General features: G+C 32.4%; 1 protein-coding gene across 8 annotated transcripts in view; it reads right to left on the bottom strand.

Annotated features, from left to right (window-relative positions):
• Positions 1 to 20,203, bottom strand: part of LOC118189209 (ectonucleotide pyrophosphatase/phosphodiesterase family member 3-like) — a 167,252-nt gene that overhangs the window by 133,271 nt on the left and 13,778 nt on the right. For 3 of the 8 annotated variants that reach the window (XM_035359780.2, XM_035359775.2, XM_035359773.2), the window contains exons 1-2: positions 4,738 to 4,888; positions 4,119 to 4,230 (exon numbers count right to left, since the gene is read on the bottom strand). The exons of 3 other annotated variants lie outside the window; for them this stretch is intronic. Coding sequence is in view for 3 of the 5 variants with exons in the window: in XM_035359775.2 (XP_035215666.1) it covers positions 4,119 to 4,230; positions 4,738 to 4,872 (247 nt within the window). In the remaining 2 variants the exon portion in view is untranslated. Of the gene's footprint in view, positions 1 to 4,118; positions 4,231 to 4,737; positions 4,889 to 20,203 lie in introns of those variants that run through there. 2 more of the 8 variants (XM_035359774.2, XM_035359778.2) reach the window with 2 other exon arrangements.

Here is a 20,203-nt window from a genome sequence, read left to right on the forward strand (position 1 = left end):
GACAGCCGGCCAGCGAGTGCCGAGTGGGTCGTCGAGTGCATCGAGAGTTGTAGCGCGGAGAGTCTCGAGAGTACGTGGAGTTCCGAGAACGACCAAGCACAGTCGGGAGCTGTACTCCGGAAAGCAGAGTCGGGTGCTTTGCAGGAAGCTGTCTCCACCGTGATAGCCTGATAACCTGAAGGCTGTGTCGCTGATCGTGTCAGCGTGTTTATAGTAGTTCATCGACGACTGTAAAACGTGTTTTGGAGCTGTCCTGACAATATTGTCTAAATAAAGTGTGTTTCGATACTTCATCAAGTGTCGTCGTTATTCACTCCAAATCTCCGAACCCCGTACGAACGTGAAGGAAGAAAATAACGTAACAACTGGTGTCAGAAGGAAGATAAAAACGCAACACTATAATATTACAAAATAATTATTTTTCTCGTTTAATTGTTTTGAATTTTCATGAAAAGGTACTTCATAGTAGTGTAAATGAAACTTTAGTGCAAGTAAGAGGGAAATTTTGGATTTTAAAAGCTAGACGTTTTGTAAAATCTGTGTTACATGATAGTACATTTTGTAAAAAAAAATATAATGCTAAAGCTGGACACGAGATATCGGCTCCTCTTCCAGCTGACCGAGTGGAAAAAGCTCAACCATTTGAGGTAAGTGGCATAGATTTCGCTGGCCCTTTGTATTTTAGGGATAGTACAAAAGTGTATATTTCACTATTTACCTGTGCAATGACTCGAGGAGTCCATTTAGAATTGTTATCAAATTTAAGTGCAGAGTGTTTCATTCCAGCCTTACGTAGATTTTTTGCACGTAGGGGTATTTGTAGAGTTATTTATTCTGATAATGCTAAATCTTCTAACACTGCTGATCGTGAATTAAAATTTTTGTATAAATTTTGTAAAGATGAAAAGGTTCTAAATTTCCTTGGAAAAAATGGGTTTGAATGGAAATTTATTGTAGAAGGTGCTCCTTGGCGGGGAGGATTCTGAGAACGTTTAGTAAGATTTGTAAAAACTTGTTTAAAACGTATCTTAGGTAAAGCTTCTTTATATTACGAAGAACTGTATACTGTTTTGGTTGAAGCTGAAGCTGTTATTAATTCTAGACCTATAACCTATGTTTACAATGAACCAAACGAACCTGATCCTCTTTCACCACTCATTTTATAACTGGATCTAGAATAACTGTTTTACCTTCACCTGAATGTAAACTAGAATCTACAAGATCGCAGTTGATTAAAAGATGGAAGCATAGGCAATTATTATTAAAGCATTTCTGGAGAAGGTTTTATAAAGAATATTTGTTAGATTTAAGATCAGTCACGTTTTCAAAAACTCCAAAGACTTCTCCCGTGCTTAAAATTAATGGTATTGTACTAGAAGATAATGTGAAACGCTGTAATTGGAAGTTAGGAAGGATTAAGTAATTATTCCACGCAAGAGATGGTAAAATTAGATCTTGTGAGATTCAGTTGGATAAGGGTGTTGTTAGAAGACCAATTGGAAGACATTATAATCTTGAAGTTTAGTAAAATTGATGCATTCGTTTACGGATGCATGGGGAAGGGGAATGTTAAGTTTATGACTATGTATCCTTAGATTGCCAATAGATGGCGGTAGTGTTGTAAAAAGAAGCTGTGATGTCATAATTATGTATATGGTTCAGTTCGTCTTTGGTGTTCGTCAAAAAATGCTGTGTTTGTTACTCTCTGTTTGTTACTTTACATTCGATCCAGTCTGATTATTAGAGACTTACATATATTTTGTTTACCTAGGTCCTGAGAAAGGTCGACGTCCACTTTTTTCCAAAAAAAAAAAAAAAAAAAAATCAATCGTTCGCTTGCTACAGGCAGTCTATGGAACTGGCCAATAGGATTGCAGCATTGCAAGACAATTAATTGGTAGCCAAGGTTACATAAGGCCGTCAGAGCGCACATTCACTAGCATTCGCATATTTTATCTATATTTTATCTGTGTTTTCTCTGCCCAAGTGGATACACTCTTCTTCAAATTACAATATTGCCAATATTTTAGAAATTTAAAAATCTTCTGTTTCTTTGATTTTGATTTGTGAAATTCGTGTCTATCATTATCAATCTAATTTATATGCATGCACAAATACAGAAAGGAAAGGGCATATAATGGCAGGAAAATTTTGAAGAAATGTGCTCTCAATCTGAAACAAACAACTCAAGATTCTAATATCAAAAGTTATGGAGGACATAAATTAAAAGCACACATTTCATCGATTTCTGTTTTGAAACAACAATACATAAAGCTGAATTTGTATCGATTGTTTCAGCTAATTTCGATTATGATCGATTAAACGTGACCACAGAACATCTATTATTTTTTCGAATGGTTTTACTGATTTCTGATCAATTGTGATCAATCTTTTGCCACATTTAATCGACTAAAATTGAATATAGGTGAAATACGCTAGCGGATATTAATGATGTCAGGATTTTCATAAAACAAATTCATGACAGAAGAAAACACCTTTTGTTATATCAAAGATCAATAATTAGAGAAGGATTACAGCGGTATCAATTTCTTGCGTTGTTAGATACATTACTTTCAATCTAACTTTTCTGACATCGGGTACTTCGCTAGTTTCATATAATTATCAGCAGATTATAAATAAAATGTACTGATATAATAATTAGAGGATTGCAAGAAAAAAGTGCTGATAACTGTTGAAAATAATGTTATTTATTTGTTTTTCGATATCTAAAGAACGATGCTCATATAATCTATCAGTCAACAGAAAACTTAACAGTATCAATGAATAAAGAGTATTACAAAGAATCAATTAGACGGTTAAAAAGTATTATTACAAATAAGAAAACGAATTTTCAAAAAAGCATGATAAAATTACGCCTCATTAGTCTTCATTCATCTAATGCCTGATAACACTTAAAACTACATAAGCAATTGACTTTCGCAACAAGCTATGAAACAGATTATAAAAAAGTGGTATCGAAATTCAAATGCTGACAACACAAGTGAAAGCGGAAGAAGAAAATAAACGAGGATAGAAAAATTAGGTCATTGGAATATGGTAGGGGACACGTTTTGCTATCTGGCTAAGGGAAGAGATGTTTTCGTAGAGGACTTTCTAAACAGAACTGGCAGATAATCACGTTACACATGGAAAAAACCACGAAAACTAACTATATAGCCAGCCGGTTAGCCTGGTTCGATTTCGAGTCGAGCTACCAGCATTCTTAGCCACTAGGCCACTCGTGGGGAGGAGAGAAGTAAAGATAATATGAAATTTTTGCATTTTGACGATTCGGAATAGGTTAATGTGCACGTTACCCAGGTAAAGTACGAAAAACTCTTTTTATAGATGATTCTGCACTTAAACAGAACAAATTAAGCATTTAGTAGATTAAGTAGGTGATGTGCACATTAACGTTAACATATATTCATGTAAACATACATGCATATATTTATTTATAAAATACATGTTAATTTATTTTTAGTATCAATAACTAATTCCTTTGAAAAGTATTTATAAAACACTCTTTCTCATATGCTTCTACTGTCTCATACACCACTTACCAAACACAGACGACTAAATACTCTTGGTTCATCCACTGTTCAAATCTCGATGAATGGGCTGGGCAGGGGCGTAGCTAGAGGGGGGCATCTGTCCCCGGGCGCAGAATCCAAGGGGCGCCAAACTGATGTTACGGCATTTTAGAATTAAATGTTTTCCATCCTTGGCAAGCAGTAGGGGCGCGAAATCTTCAGTTGTCCCTGGGCGCTGAAAACCCTAGCTACGACTCTGGGGTTGGGTACATGGGTTTCACGTAGTTTTTCACTTGTATGATGTAGCCACTTTCCTTAGAAGAACTCAAGAAAATACCCTCTCCCTTTGAGGGATAATGCTGGTTATTTTCCCTTAATCAAATAACCCATAAGTTATGGCATACCATTCTTTCACAAATACGTTATCACATTCATGAAGTTTATAACACAAAAGGAACTGCTTGCAGTCATTTATAAATATAATTCTATTTTGAAATTCATGATCAGATTATCTAACATCAAACTTTAAACTGTTACGTGTACAACAAAATGTCAAAACATGAAATCTCGAAATAACAATTTTACCTTTCTTTGGAGCCTCAAGTTCAACACTTTCAAGTGTATCACCTGTATGCCGATATCCTGATGTGCCAGTAAAGTAGCCCGCTACAATAAATGCAACCAGGGCGAGTATCAGCTAAATCCAACGCAAAAGCAAATTAGTGACTAAAAAAGTATTTAAAAACATGCCCTTAAATAAATTAATAAATCAATGAAAGTACATATTATGCTTTTTTCCCGATCTACTTTATTTCAAACAATATATATCATATTCAGTTTTACGTTACAAATGGTGCTTTAATAAGCATGCTTAATTTATTGGGTCTTCTGAATGAGAGCAGATGTTAAGTTTTAATGCAACTTGCATAGCAACATAAAATTATTTTTCGTATTGTAAAAGAATGTTATAAAATTCGTAGTAAAAATAAATATAAAAAGATTTAAACAAATAATGGAACTCACATATTTTTTACTTAAAACAGTAGCTCTAAAATAACACTAAAGCTGCGCGACATAAAGATAAGAGGAACAAATGCACTTGTAATAAATAAACAGAAGTTTATAAGATGCCACAGGATATAGACATTTAGTTTCTTAAAGTATGACAGAATAAAAATGTAAAAATAAAAATTGATATATTTACATTTCTAATACATATCATCGTCTTAGCCAGTGTTAAAAATATTCTCGTATCCTCTCTAACTTGCAATCCATCAAGTGAGAAAAGCGCAATAGAGATAGCAGAATATAAATGCTGATAACTTTTCCCTATCTTCATTCATTTTACAAAGAACAGCTGCTATGATAAGATGGTAAGATTTATCCCAGGAGTGCCTCTGTTACGTGGATAAACGATAGTAAAATACACAGGCAATTTGCAGGTGGCGGCACAAAAATGATTTTCGATTTGAAAGCTATCCCTACAAAAATATATTTATTTTTGCAAAAGATAAGTCGGATCCAGGATTTACATTACTAAAATACAAGTTGGGCAAGACATAAAATCTAAATTTTTGCTTGTGAAATGGGACTGAAGGGCAGATTCAGTATACTTAAACAATGGTGATGTTATGTTCAGCAATGGTAATTCAATAATCGCACGGCAGAAAGCAGTAGCGATTAATATGAAGAAAAATAAATTTCATGTTAAAAAAAATGTCGGTGCTAAGAAAATGTCTGATTTAATTTTTGCACACACAAAAGTATTTATAAATTATACATTTAACAAAATCAGTGTTGATCGGTTGCGGGATCTGAAAATTATTGAAGAATTCAAAAATGAGAAAACTTTACTTTGACATTCGTTGTACAGAATACCTTTATGCATTTCTAGAAAGACAGAACAAGGTCGTTCTTCTTTGGAGCAAAAAAAATTCTGCTCTTACAGCCGAACGATAAGGAAGACATATAAGATAATGTTCTTAAAATTAAATTTAATCTTCAATTTTACACATAAATTCAACCTAAAATAATAATTAAAAAACGGGGAATTTCTAAATCTGGAATCTTCTTTCACAAATAAAAGAGAAGGGACTATTTGACATCTGTCAGTATCAGTGATAACTAGGACATCAGTGTTTCAGAAAATGGGAAAGATTTAAAGTTTAACAGATGTTACGAAGATTTAAAGTTTTGACAGTTTGACGAATCAAGGCCACTTACTTAACTTAGAAAAAAGCGACGTGGATAATATAAAACGCGACTTTCATATCAAACACGCTTAATAAAATCACACAGTTGACAACTTATTCTTTTCAATTAATATTTTAAGGACATCTTCGAATTTTTTTCAATAGAAAGAAAGAAATGCTTTTTATCACGACTAACGCTTATTTTAACTAAAAGGTTATTTTATGTACATTATTTCTTTCTCATACACCAGAATGTAACTTATTTTAAGATAAATAGCGAGCGAATCTGTAGTTTAGTAAGGTACAATTGCAACCACCAGTGTAGCTACTTAACTTGAGCATTTAATAAACGCGCAGTTTCAGAATCCACAGAAGTTGCCATCAGGTTACTTAAATGTAGCAAGTTAGCTGGTACGTTGTTCTCTTTTAAGTATCTGAACCCTAACGATTTTCTCTAATTTCTGATGTTATTGAAAAACGTTTATATTTTGCAGACTTTCCCTGTCCCTTTTTTTTTTATTTTAAATTTTTCTGCCATTTCATGAGTTACCGTGATCTTCCAGGTGATTGGAACCCTATATATTGCATTATTTTTATATCATTATACATGAGAGTTTTTTTTTCCTTGAGTTATTTCTGTCAGTAAGATGTAAGCATTAGAAATATACTCTTACATACTTCACAGATAATGCATATCTTTCCTAGAGCAGGGATTAAGAATTTTAGATTTTCCTACTTGTGTGAGTTTAATAAAAACGATCAAGGAAGAAATTAAGACACGATTTAAGTGATCTATTTCTTGCGTGGATTATTAACTTTAATTAGCAATGCTCAACTTGGCGAAGGAACCCGATAGAAAGAGTAGGCTAATAACACTACTAAAATAAAGAAAAACACCAGAAAAATATTCTTTGCTCAAAGTGATACTGAATTTATTATTAAGATAGTATAACTGCAATTTGTTAGTCATTCTGATATACCGTGAAACTATATAAAATTAATTACTCATATTACACAATTATTATTTAAGTACTGTACACAATTAAGTACACAATCATTATTTAAGTAAATTATTACTTAAGTTTCTAGGATGCTTTCGAATAATATGTTATTAGTTGCGTTTCATCAAAAATAAATAAATTACTAAAGTCTTCTAATGTAAAATTTCAAGCAAAAAATACTCTTTTATTTCGAAATGAAAATAATAACGCAATTCAAAAAAGGAAAGAGAAAGTGAATATGTAAAAATGGTAAACATTCTTCAGTCGAAAAGGTTTATCAAAGTTTGCTTTGTAAGGTTTTGCTATTTCAGTTTGCTTTGTGAGGTAGCACAATGCCAAACATATCTCCTGAATAATAATAAAAAGCGAATAAAATTAAAATTGCAGTTTGCTCTTTTGAGATTCCAGTCTAACACCTATCCCTTATTATAGGTAATTAAAAGAATCTGTGTGCAGATATTGTGTTGGAATACGAAAGTTGAGACTGCAGTTTTTGTTTTTATTTACTATGGATTACTATATAGGTATGTTGTTTATTGCCTTCTACAGTCGAACCCCCATAAATGACACATTCCAGTTAAGTGGATACTTTTTTATATAACATGTTAAGTGCTAAGTCAATTAATTATTGGCGACTGAATCTATACTTTCCGTTCCAACCACGTCAATCATTGGTAACTAAAAGGCCGTTTCCATTAGTGCAGTATGAACGTGTTGTGTATGCTGTTCAGCGAACGAACTTTGACGACACCTATGATGCGGTGATGAAAGACGGACTGTAGGGAGTTGAATCATGTACAACTTTTGTTCCATGGAGTTGAAACCGTGCTCAATTTTCGTGTATCTACTTCCGTGACTATCCATGTGTCCGCGGAACCGTTGGGATCACATGGTAAAAGAGAAATCAGGACTTAGAAAAGACACGATTATAAATTACCTAAAATGCTGAGCTCGCTTTGTTTTTTACAAATTATCAATGCATTTTTATTTATTTTTACAATTAGGGCATTCAGCAATATTTACATCGAGATTTGTAAGTTCTATTTTAAATCATTCATGTTTGATTTATTATTCCTATCATCATTTTCGTAATCGGCTTCAAAATGTGTGTATTTAATTATGGCAAAGCACACTAGGGCTATCTGCCTAAGGGGAGGGATGCCTTCGTGGAGGACTTTCTAAGGACAACTGGCTCGTATACACGTTACACATGGGGAAAACCACGAAAACACCCATGCAGCCAGCCCGCTCGCGGGATTCGAACCTCGGACCGAACTACCAGTGTTCAGCGACTTTACCGCTCGGCCGCTGGAGGGCCCTTCAAAATGAATTTTCTTCAAATTTAATTCGTATAATCTTTCAACAGTACTCTGCTCTTTTTTTTTTTTTTTTTTTTTTTTTTTTTTTTTTTCCCTTGGCAAAATAGATACTTTTTTTGTGCCAAAAGCAAATTGTCCTTTAGACAAATACGTATGAAGCACATTATCACTATCTTTTTCATTTCCATGAATTTTATAGCACTCTACCACAACGTAAGAAGACATATTGCATAAACGATACTTTACAACAGTTCTCTCAAATTATACATCGAGCCAATACACAATAAGAAGGTAGTTTACGGGCAGGAACAAGAAAAAGGGGAGGATTTCTTTTTAACAAAACAAAATTTGTTAATTAAATTTATTACTTCTTACTTGATATTTTGCCAAAACATGCAAATAAAAATATCAAATTTATACTTATATTTTGCCTGAAATCTAAATTTGGTTATCTGCAAGACAGTTCTGTTGGTCTCGCTTCGTGTATCCTCATTTGTTCATTCTCTCTATATATCCAAACCATCTTAACATACCTTTCTCAATTCTCAACACTACATCTTTCTTCACTCCACAATGCTCCCGATAATTAACTTAATACTTCAATTTCTTAGTTAAACTATACAGGTATGTCGAATAAAACTTGTTTTATTGATAAAAATAAAATGATAAGGTATCCAAAAATTTAAATCATGAAAATGACGAAAAACACTCATGTGAACTATGGCCTTGTATCTCCTTGGAAAATTTGTGTATCTCAAGTTTGTATCTTGTCGTTTTTAATTTTAAGCACGATTCCAAGTTCTCATCAGTAAGACGACTTTTCAATTTACTTTTGATAAGGTTCATGCTTGAAAATGATTATTCGCATGAATATGTAGACCCGAATAAGGAGAGAACAACAAACGCTAGTATTTTCAGTTGATTATCCGAGTCAGGAATATTATTTCATGCGTTAAAAATCAACATATTTTCCTTCTGCAGGTCTTTCAAAGCAGACCACTTACGCTGTGAACTAAACTCACATTTTTTTTCCAGTGTTTCTAACATCAGCACTAAGACTTTCAAATTTCGAGCTCCATAATTCTTTGTCTTTTAAATCCAGCAATTGGATAATTGGATAATGGCAATATTAAAGCGAGAAAAATTTGATTCTGTTACAGTAGTATTAAGAGTTTTTTTTTTTAACAAAGCCTTATGTTGCTTCTGAATTCCTGAAACTTGCTGATAAAAACTTTTCTCATATTTAAAACTGTTGTTTTGAAATAGCAAATGTCAGTATCAGATTTATTTTCTTGCCGATGTTTCAACAGGCTTGGAATGTGAATCAATGTTTCTCTTTTAAAATCTTAAGTAGAAAGAGATAATTTGTTTTCAAATGAAATATTTTCTCCTAACATCGAAAACATTGCGTTTCCTTTCCCTGTAGTTTTTGATTAAGCTAGTTAAGTAGATGAGACATAACGTAGACATAACGATGAGACATTAAGTAGATGAGACATAACGTCTACCATGAAATAAAATTTTTGGATCCACTGATCGTTCGTTAGTTATGAAAAATAAACTTTCTTTTCAAGGAGAACTGCTTTAATTTCTGTTCTACGAACATACTCTTGATAACCAACGCACTTTGCTATGCAGCAGAAGATCTGCGTACTCAGTCTAATTTCTTCTAAAAATTCTTTAAACTATCGATGATTAAAAGCTTTAGCTACAGAGAAATTGATAATCATCAATTCCATACCATTCCAAATTTCTTCTGGAAATGTCTGCGCACAAAGTGTTTATTGATGAATGGTAAGCATCTCGTGATTGATAAATGGGTCAAAAAATGGCCCATTTATCAATACATCAGTAAAAATCTTATTAGAATCAGTACAATGGCAATTTTAACTTGATAACCAAATAATGTAAAAATGAAATTTCATATGAAAATATAGTTTTTTCATATTATATGCAACCTAAACATCATCTATGTATTTTATGTTCCCTAAATTCAGTTGCTAGGAAAATTTTTATTTCAGGCACTGAAAAATTTTTAATTTGAAGGATCTAGAAGCTCAAAATCCCGATATTTTGAAACTAAACTTCATTTTTTTGTTACCTGGTTTCTCATTCATGTTAAACTGCCATTGAATGGTATATAAATTCAAAGCATTTCATTAATTAAAATTTGGCATATGACGATTATTACGCCAGCACAATTTGTTGTCCAACCAGAACAATCAAAACGCTGAAATCGGTACAAAAAACTTCTTAGGAATAACATTGGCGAATATGTTTTCAGTTGTTTTCATGCTTGTGTAAAATTTGATGGCCTTTGTGTTGTATTTACATGACTTTTTTTTTTTTTTTTTTTTTTTTTCTTTCCTTTTACGTCTGCGAGCCCGCACGTGCTATTTCGTGAAAGAGCCACACTCAAGGAGCCAAAGAGCCACGGTTTGCCGACCACGAATTTAGCCCTTCTATTTAACCCTGAATCAGACGGTATCAACAAAACATAATGGCAGCAGAAGCAGTGATGGACGCTAGATCAAGGAAAGAACGTTTTCTAGAAAATACATGCTTCTAATTTAAAAAATTTCATGTGTACACCACATGACATCCTTGTAAGGAACATTAAATTATGCGCATTTTTTTTGCTGCATTTAAACTTATTTCCCCGAATTTCCTTAAAGATATATCTCTGATTAAATTAATTCAGTTCTCACTTCGCGGCAAAGCAAAAATACATAAAAACTTCAAAATATTTTTAGTAAAAATTGAAAAACATAGAAAAATATAAAACACCAAATACAGTTAGAACAATTAAAAAAACAACTTTTACGATTAAAATTAGAGTTTCTACGCAAAAGCAAGCAATTCAGAAAGCGGGTAAGAAGACAGATTTTTCGGTGCACAAAATTGAAAGTTTACTTTTAGTCCCATTCGGCAAAAAGAGACTGAAGGTGCAGAAAGGCTGAATTCTCCATTCTGCTAAGTTTCAAATGTAAACAAATATGGCTGCTATGGTAAAAATATTAAGCTTAGTAGCACTTAAACAACTTTTAAATTGTTGATAATTATGCAAATATTGCATGCAGCTTAACTAAAGGCATAAATACCTTAACACCGAAAGATAAGAACAACACAAGTCAATCATTTTTAAAGCAAAAAATACACAATTTACCGACATAAAAATGAAAAACAACTCAGCTAATTGAGTCGAGTAACAGAGTGATACATATATATATATATATATTTATTTAATTTCTTTTTACAATTGAATTTTTGTTATTCATGATTTAATTTAAGTCCCCGTTAAACATTTTTAACAATTTACATTCAAGTTATTTTAAAATAATTTTTCGGAATTAAACTTACTGACTATGGATTCACTCTTTTTAGATAATTCTACTAAAATTAATCTTTCGAGATAATATAATCAATATTTCTTTAGTAAATTATATATATATATATATATATATATGTATCAAATATTGAATGAACTGAAATTCATTGAAATCGAAAAAAAAAAAAATTTAATACTTGCGCAATAGCAGCAAAGTAAGATAATAATAATTTATTTACTAAAGAAATATTGATATTATATTATCTCCTAATATAAATTTAGTAGAATGTATCTAAATGAAGTAACCCAGAAGTATGAAATTTAATTCCGAAAATTTTTTTAAAAGTACTTGAATCTAAATCATGAAAAATAAAAATTTATATACTTTTGGTGCGGCCAATTGCAACCAAAAAAGAAGGTGCGCAACTACATGTTATAGCAGTCCTATATACAAAATTTCAGCGCTCTGAGGCTACTCGTTTTTGAGTTATGCCAGATATATACGTAAGTACAGACGCCACAAAAAAGTCTCTTCTGAATCCATTTTATACCAGTTTTATAATTCGTTTGCGGAAAAAGAGTCCTTTATTCTGCCCTTACGTACAAATGTCACGCAAAAACATCGTTAAATTGCATTCGATAGCGATAAAAATGGATATTTTCCTTAAAATATGATACTCGGAATTTTTCGTGATTAAAATTCTTCCTTTACTTCGTACAAAGAAGCAAAAATACAGACATTATTAGCGAGAAGTCCGGGTATTGAAAAAGACAGCAATCGACTGAAATTAGTTAAAATAAAAGAAATAAAAAGATAATTGCATCTACAGTGCTTCTTCGCAAACAGCAGTGACCAATGTCAAGAAATTCAGGCGTAAAAAATATATACTTCAAGTCTATGAATTAGCAAAATTGTAGCTGACAATTATTTACCAGTTTTAGTTTTGCATACACATTTACTTTTTAAAGAAAATGAACTTCTGACAATCTGAAACTACTATAGCAAATGAGATACGGCATTCGCAGATTATTTTCCCTTTTGAAACAGCTAAAAAATTTATAGCAAGCTTTAGAAATTAAGTTGGTTAGCCTTTTAAGATAATTAATATTAAGGGATATTTCTTATTTCATTGTAGTTTTGTTATATGTAATACATTTTTTTTAATAGTCCAAAGAGGCTTTGTCCCTGAAGGACTATTGTTTTTGCTTTGCGATTTTGCGTCAAATCACTATGAACGGCGTATCACTTTTCAAATTGTTACCACCAAATCCTGCATTATATTTGAAGTTTCATATGGCCATATTCGCAGTAGGATTACGTCATTCAAAACTGGATGGCTCTAAATACCGTTGTTTTATCACGATGCGAGAAACATACATACATTTATGCACATTCTTCATTATTTAATTTCTTCAAATATAATATAGGTCTCAAATATAATGCATTTTGCTAACTCAAATATAATGCATTTTGTGTGTTACCTTTATTATTTAAATATCATTCTCTTTGCACTGAAACCATAAAATTCATACCATACGAATAAATACGAACCATCCGAATTTTCGATTAACCCTTTCGCCGTCCTCTCCTGTCCGCGGAAATTTCTCCCCAGCGGCCGTCTGTTTCATAGTGTGTAATGTTGTTTTCTCTGTACATCATAACTTTCGTTAGTGGATGAATGTCAATGAATATTAAGTAAAATTATAAGGAAATAAAGCATAATGGAAAAATAATATCTCTGCTTATTTCTAACAGCAGGATAATTTGATAACATCTGATTCAGGCGGTCCACTTCTCCCATTTTGTTGTTGTAATCTTTTACATTTTTTATTTATTTATTTATTTTTTATTTATTTATTTATTTATTTTCAGTTCTTTTCTGTGTTCCAACATCAATCATCGAATTATTATGAACTGTACTCATCAAACATATATCCTTCTTGTTTTTCCAATTAACAACCTCATTTTTTCTCTTTTTCTGCTGAGTAGACGTTGAAGCCATCTTTCACTGTCTTTTATCTTATGTAAAATGGCGCGAATATTCATAAAACCCGGGGGAAAACTCAATTTGAAATAGAATGCCTGATTAGTACTTCCCTCTAGGAGGCATTAGAACAAACGAAAATAAAAACTCAAACAAGTAAACATTTAGAAAGCGTTTTAAACGTTTAAAAGTTTTTAAATGTAGAAGAACACTTGTAGCGCGTTACGGCCACCCAGCGGAAGTTTCACTTGAACGCGCTAAACGCGTTACGGAGGACGAAAAGATTAACAAACTCAACGATTTAAAGCGAGCAACACTCTACAAGGGAAAAAAAAAAAAAAAAAAAAAAAAAAAAACTTTTTATATACAACGCGCGGGTTTAAGTGCAAAGAACATGATATTTAATTAATAAAGGTGTAAGGATTATGTTAATTTTATTAACAGTTAAATTTTGAGTTAAAGTTTAAAGTTCCTTTCCTGTCGATTCTTATTTCAACTTACTACTTCCCGCCAGAACGTAGTTTTAGAATCACGTCTGAATACATAATGAGGAAGAGCGGTATTTAATGGCGAAGTTCTTCGGTCTTAGCGAGAAGAGTTACCAGGTATCCTGTCTGCACGCGTCCGCCTTTTTAGGCTACTGTCTCGTAAGCTATTATTACGCTCGGCCGTACTTAGGCCTTTGATAGCTTCGCAGTCAATTAGCGTTAAGGGGCCAACTCGGTTAGAATCTTGATAGCTTCGGCTATATCTCTTCAGTTTAAATTAGTTTTAGTTTACTTCTTAGCCTCTTAAGTTGAAGCCCAAGTGTCGGCTTTTATTGTACACTCCAAGACGAAGTTCTGTTAAATCTTATTTGAATAATAAAGGGTTATTTACCCTTCCATCTTGTTGTTTCTTGTCACAACGACCTCAAGCGATTACTCACTTATCCGTTCTTAATATTCTTCACGTTCAACTGTAACTTAGCATTTACAAAGTGAGGAACTCTACAATTGGTGCCTTCGCTGGGAACTGCACTACGGACCTCTGACCACTACACCACGGAGGCATGCTAAGAAAGCGGGAGAAATACCTTATAAAGGTAACACACAAAACGTTAAAATATCGTCCCTTTGGACGTAATTTAAAATCTGAAACCTTTAAGTTTTTTGGGGGGGGCAGGGGGACTGTTCTGCAGAATAAAATTTTGTGCAGTTTTTAAATTTAACGTTAAGGCACTTTCCGATCACTTCAGGCATTTTCCGGTACATTTAAAAGCCAGACAAAGGCTGGCCGCGTAGCTGCTAGTTTTAAATATTTTAATATTTAGAATATAAAGTAGATGAGTAAACACAGTAATAATAATCTCAAAATAAATATACAAAATTTCACGATACAATGTATAACAAAATGTCACGATTTTTTATACTTAAATGATTCACTTTTTAGTTAGTAAAGAAGATACTTAGCTTTAAAATGCGTAATATTTTGACATTTTGAAGATACCTGACCCATTAAATGTAAGGTCTTTTGTGTCTCTTCCGTTCCAACGTTGCCTAGTGAACTGAACGTGTTGGTCTTTCTTAAACGTATGTTCTTGTTTCGAAGTATTTATTGTCAATTAAAAGATTTGATAGAAAATCTTTCTACTTCGCTTTTTGCTTAGTGAAATAACTAAGCTGAAGAATTTTACTAATGTCGAAATGAACTGATAACTAAAATATGTTTCCTCGATGGAAGTATCAAGCTGGTACATAAATTTTTCTATATAAAATTGTTTATCTTAAACATTACGGAGAAGATCCCAAGCGGTTTTATAATAGATAAATAACAACACATATATATGAAAAAAATTTGAAGTGAATTAAGAACTTAGAACTAATTTTTCGCTAATAAATCTAAAAGATGCACATGTCCGAAAACAAATGTGAACCATTGTAAAAATTATTGGAAGTACATTATAACTTTTTGGTACAAAGTAAAGGAAGTACTGTAATCGCGAAAAATTTCGGGTGTCATATTTCAACGAAAATATCCATTTTGACCGCTCTCGAATCCATTTGAACGATGTTTTGCATGACAGATGTTCGTATGGACAAAATAAAAGACTCTTTCTTCTTTATCCTTCTCCATTTGAGTTTTCAGATAAAAATTCATACTTTTTAAAAATTTTATAGAGTGCAAAATATTTCACCTTTTTTAAAAGACAGTTAATGAAGTTAATTGGAATTTCATTTTCTTTAAGTTTTGAGCGAGAATAATTTTTTTTTTTTTTTTTTTTGTTGTTGTTGTTCTCTTTCAGTGCAAAAACTTTTTTAATTCTGTTAATTTGATTAAAAAGTGTATTTGTTATTACATTTTTAGAGATGTTGGAGTACCAATATATGAGTTTTTTTGTAGAAAAATTAAATTCTCTTCTTTTATCAAATAGTCTTATTTTTCTAAGATTATGAATGCCAATAACTATATAATCTACAAACTAACTTTTTATTGGTTTTATCAAGTTTTAGACAGTTGGGGTAGATGTTGCTAATTTAAAAAAGATTAGTATTGTTGAAAGTGATATACCATCAGTATATCTGAAAGTATGCTCAAAATTACTGAAATTACCAGAAATATTTTTAAGAAATTCACATTCTTTAGAAAACAAACACAGATTGCATAAATAAGTTAAATAAGAACTTCCTATATGAATACCATTTGTTCGTAGGTAAAGAAATTTTGAATGTTTTATGTAATTACTGAAATGTGAGGAAAAGATATTCTTTCCATTTATGCAAATCCAGAATAGTAATTTTCAGAGAACAAAAATTGGCAGCTCAATAAATCTTTCATAGATTTCTTTAACTGGGAGAAATGTGTACAGATTTTCATAGCAGTTGATATTGCAAACTTTTAGATTTTTAACTTTCTCAATTATTTGCAAGTTGTTGTGAATAATCCAACAACAGTTTTTATCATCATTAGCTTTATCAAAAACTAAATTACAAATTGATTTAAGCAGGTTTGTGAATATATTACTTAAATTCTTCTTCAAGTTTCTAGCAGTATTTGCTATAAATCTAAATTCGACAGGATTTTTATGAAATTTTGGTATAGATTGGCAAATCTATTGCTAGCAGTAAAAAGAGAAATTTTCTATTTCTTATGAAAAGTATAAATTTTATTAATAAATGTCTTTTCTTTATTTTAGGAAATACAATATGTAGTTGAATTGTGCAGTTCTTTTTCAATAGAAGAACTGTAGAATTTCTTCTATAAAATACTGAAATCATTGCTTGCTTTATCAGTTTTGGTAACAGTAAATTACTTTTTCAATTGTGAAAATTTCTAAAGTATAAACTCTTCCAATTTTTAATGCCTTTAAATCCTTTAATGTTTTCAGTTTGATTTATTACTTCATTCTCCCATTCCTTAAAAAGCTGAGAAGGTAAATTTAGTAGGTTTCAGATTTAGTGGTTTAGTGGCGTACAACCAGTAAATTTAGTAGATATATGAACAATATGAACTTATCAATATCGGCAGAAATATCTGAGTTGTAAACGTTTTCCGCCCAAAACCGTTCTTAAAAAATTATGAAAAAAAAATATGGAGTTTTTTCAACATTTCGTCTGTTACCTTTGTTTATTAAATATCACGTTCTTCGCAATTAAATCATAAAATTTAATTCAAGAGCAATATCGCAAAACAGTTTTAATTTGAGCATATCTTTAGAATTTCTGATACAAAGTCTCGCGCGCTGGAGATAAAAAATGTTTTTTCTGTACAACGTTGCCATTGCTCGTTTTGAAATCCTTAAGTTTGTTAATAAAAAATTCGTGGTTTTACAAAATATGAAATCGATAATAAAACAAATTTCAAACTTAGGCTTCCACATGCCCATATTCGCAGTAGGATTACTTCATTCAAAATTCGATGGCTCTGTGTACCATTGTTTTATCACAATGCGAGAAATATACATACATTTATGCAGATTTTTCATTATTTAATTTCTTCAAATATAATGCAGGACTCTAACATTTGGTGGCAACAGTTTGCAAAGTCAAACGGACATTTATAATGAACCAACGCAAACTCACAAAACGAAAACAATAGTCCTTCAGGGACAAAGCCCCTTTGGATTAACAAACATGAAAGCAGTACCTTCAATGCGCGTAGCAATCACCACCCAAATCTATGATTTTCTGTCAATGTTTTGGTAGTTTTTCAAAGCCTTCGGCCCAGAAACTTGGCGGCTGCGAGTGCAAAAACAGATAAACCTCATTTCGGACGTCCTGTGGAGATCGTAATATAGCACCAGCAAGATGCAACTGCAGATGTGAAAAAGGTAGAAGTTCCAAGGAGCGATGTCAGGGCTATATACTGGGTGTGGCAAAAGATCCCATTCGAGTCCATACAGAGTCCAGCCGATGAATGCAGACACATGTGGTCTTGCATTATCTTGACGAAATATTAGCTTTTTGCGTCGGAACTCAGTTCGACGTTTTTCCTTGATAGCAGTGTTAACATGAACTAGCGTCTCGCTGTACACCCTTACTGTCGAGGGTTTTACCTTCTTTCAGATACTCTCTGTGGATAATACTACGGCAATCCCACCAGATACAAAGCATGATCTTTTTGTTAGTCTATTGCGTTTTGCGACGCTACCGACGGGCTCGCCGGGAGCAGACTAACTCTCTTTTCGGCCTGTGTCAAAAGGACCGAATTGTCACTTAAGATAAATTCACGTTTCATCATACGTGACAATCCGGTCCAGAATTTTATCCTAGCATTGATATTCGAGCAAATTAGTGCAGGCCCGAACACGTCTGTCCTTATATGCTTGAGTCAACTCATGCGGCACCCAGCGATTGAACTTGAACGTTAAGTTTATGCAATGCATAGCGCGACTAATGGACATGGCACTAACGTCTAAGTCCTTAGCAAGCTCCCGAGTGATTGCATACTGATCTTCTTCCACAAGTTCTAGCAGGCAGGCCTCATCGTCATCAGTAGGTCGGCGAGAGCGCTCTGCTTCTTGAATGTCACAGGCCTTGTTTTTTTACTTTCGGAACTTTTGAACTTCATATGACAAAGCATTAGTATCTAAAGGTATACACATGATTTGGTGACATTCTGTAGCTGACTTTTTGCAATAGAACTGGAAGTAAATGATGGTTCTTATCTGGTAGCGTGAGAGTTCCATTTCAGACACCTTGTACTTAATCATATTGTTTTACAGATTTCACTACAGAGTGTTCCAAAGCAAGTCTCTTTCTTTCAAATGCCAAAAATCGTTTGACAAAATATGATTAAACACGCCAAAGCGAACAGATAATATTTGCGTTGGCGGGAATCTTAAACATATGGTATTGTAATACTTTTTTGGCAATATGAAGCAACTCCAATGATGGAACACAGAAAAAACTTTATTTAGCACTCAAATGGCGACATACGAAACAAGAAGAGAAAACATATCCTAACATTTAAAAATAATTTTACATTCTTCGTGCGAGAGTCGCACGTGGCACTCGAGTCTGGTTTCAAATATTGCCATTCACAAATACCTTAATGTTCATCTATTTAAATTATTTAAACTACAAGATTTTAGTATTATTTAAAGCTGTTACAGTATCAACATATGGTAGAAATCAATATCAAGTTGCAGAAAAATCTTCTTCGTGGTTATTGGTAAAATAACTACTCAGTTTTATGTTGTACTTGAAGCAGACAATTATTTTAGATTTTAGGAAATTTTTGTTCAGCTTGATACTTTAGTTGAGATCGTCAAAGCTCCTATGAAGAAGTTGAGAGCACAGAAAGTTCTTTTATATTTAGACGAAATACAGTTAAATTTAAATTTGACAAAATCGAGTACTAAATCTTTGATGAGGCTCTTTCCTGTAAATGTGTTTTTGACGAAATTTTGTATGAAGTAGATATTTGTGAGAGAGTGGATGAAGATAGTTAAGAATATGTTTCTTAAAAATAGGCATATCAAGTAAATCCTGGAATTCGGTTTGTATTAATTTGGACTGTAGTAAAGTAGTATTTATAGAAGTTTTTACTTTATTGCTTTTTCCTCTGGTACCTATTTGTGTTTTCTTCCTGAAAAAATTGAACTGTTTGTAAACTGCAGAATGAAAGCCTGATTTATTATTGATTGAACAGTTTAATCCATATGGATAGGTGTCTTTTTCCCGAGATCTTTCTTCAAAATTCAAAACTGAAAGAAAACTGAAAGAAAACTGAATTGTGTGCACCAAAGAATCTGTTTCTCTGCCCGCTCGCTTGTTTTTATTTGTTTTTTTTGCAAATTTTTTTTAAAACTGTTTTTAATTGTATTTGATGTTTTAAGTTTTTCTGTATTTTACAATTTTTAATGAAGATACAATTTTTAATGAAGAAGAGTTTTTATATATTTTTGCCTTGCCGCGAAGTCAGAACTGAATTAATTTAATGAGAAATGTATTTCTAATGAAATTCAAGGAAATAAGTTTAAATGAAATTCAAGAAAGTTTATTAATGATATAATAAAACAGTTCCGCATGTAACTAATTTCAAGAGGAAAAAAAGTTTTGTGTCTGACTGCCTTTCGTATAAATTAAGTATAAGCATTTTACGGTATTTTTCCATCACGCACCTACAATGCATTTCTGCAGTACTTGTTGTAATAATGTGTGTGTGTGTGTGTATACATACTATTCTTGTTTACGACACACATACTCCTCAGATTGTGCTATCGTAGGGTATCGGCATGTGTTGACTTCCTCTCTCAAGGCACCAAAAAGCATGGCATGTGCATTACGGAAGTGGATCCATTTCCTTCTATCATTATGTACGAAACGGTTACTTAAGAAATTATACACAGCATTTTAAGAAAA

The sequence above is a fragment of the Stegodyphus dumicola genome, chromosome 10 (assembly GCF_044657685.1).
Source record: "Stegodyphus dumicola isolate Sdum_Otavi_A_Nest chromosome 10, ASM4465768v1".
NCBI lineage: Eukaryota > Metazoa > Arthropoda > Arachnida > Araneae > Eresidae > Stegodyphus > Stegodyphus dumicola.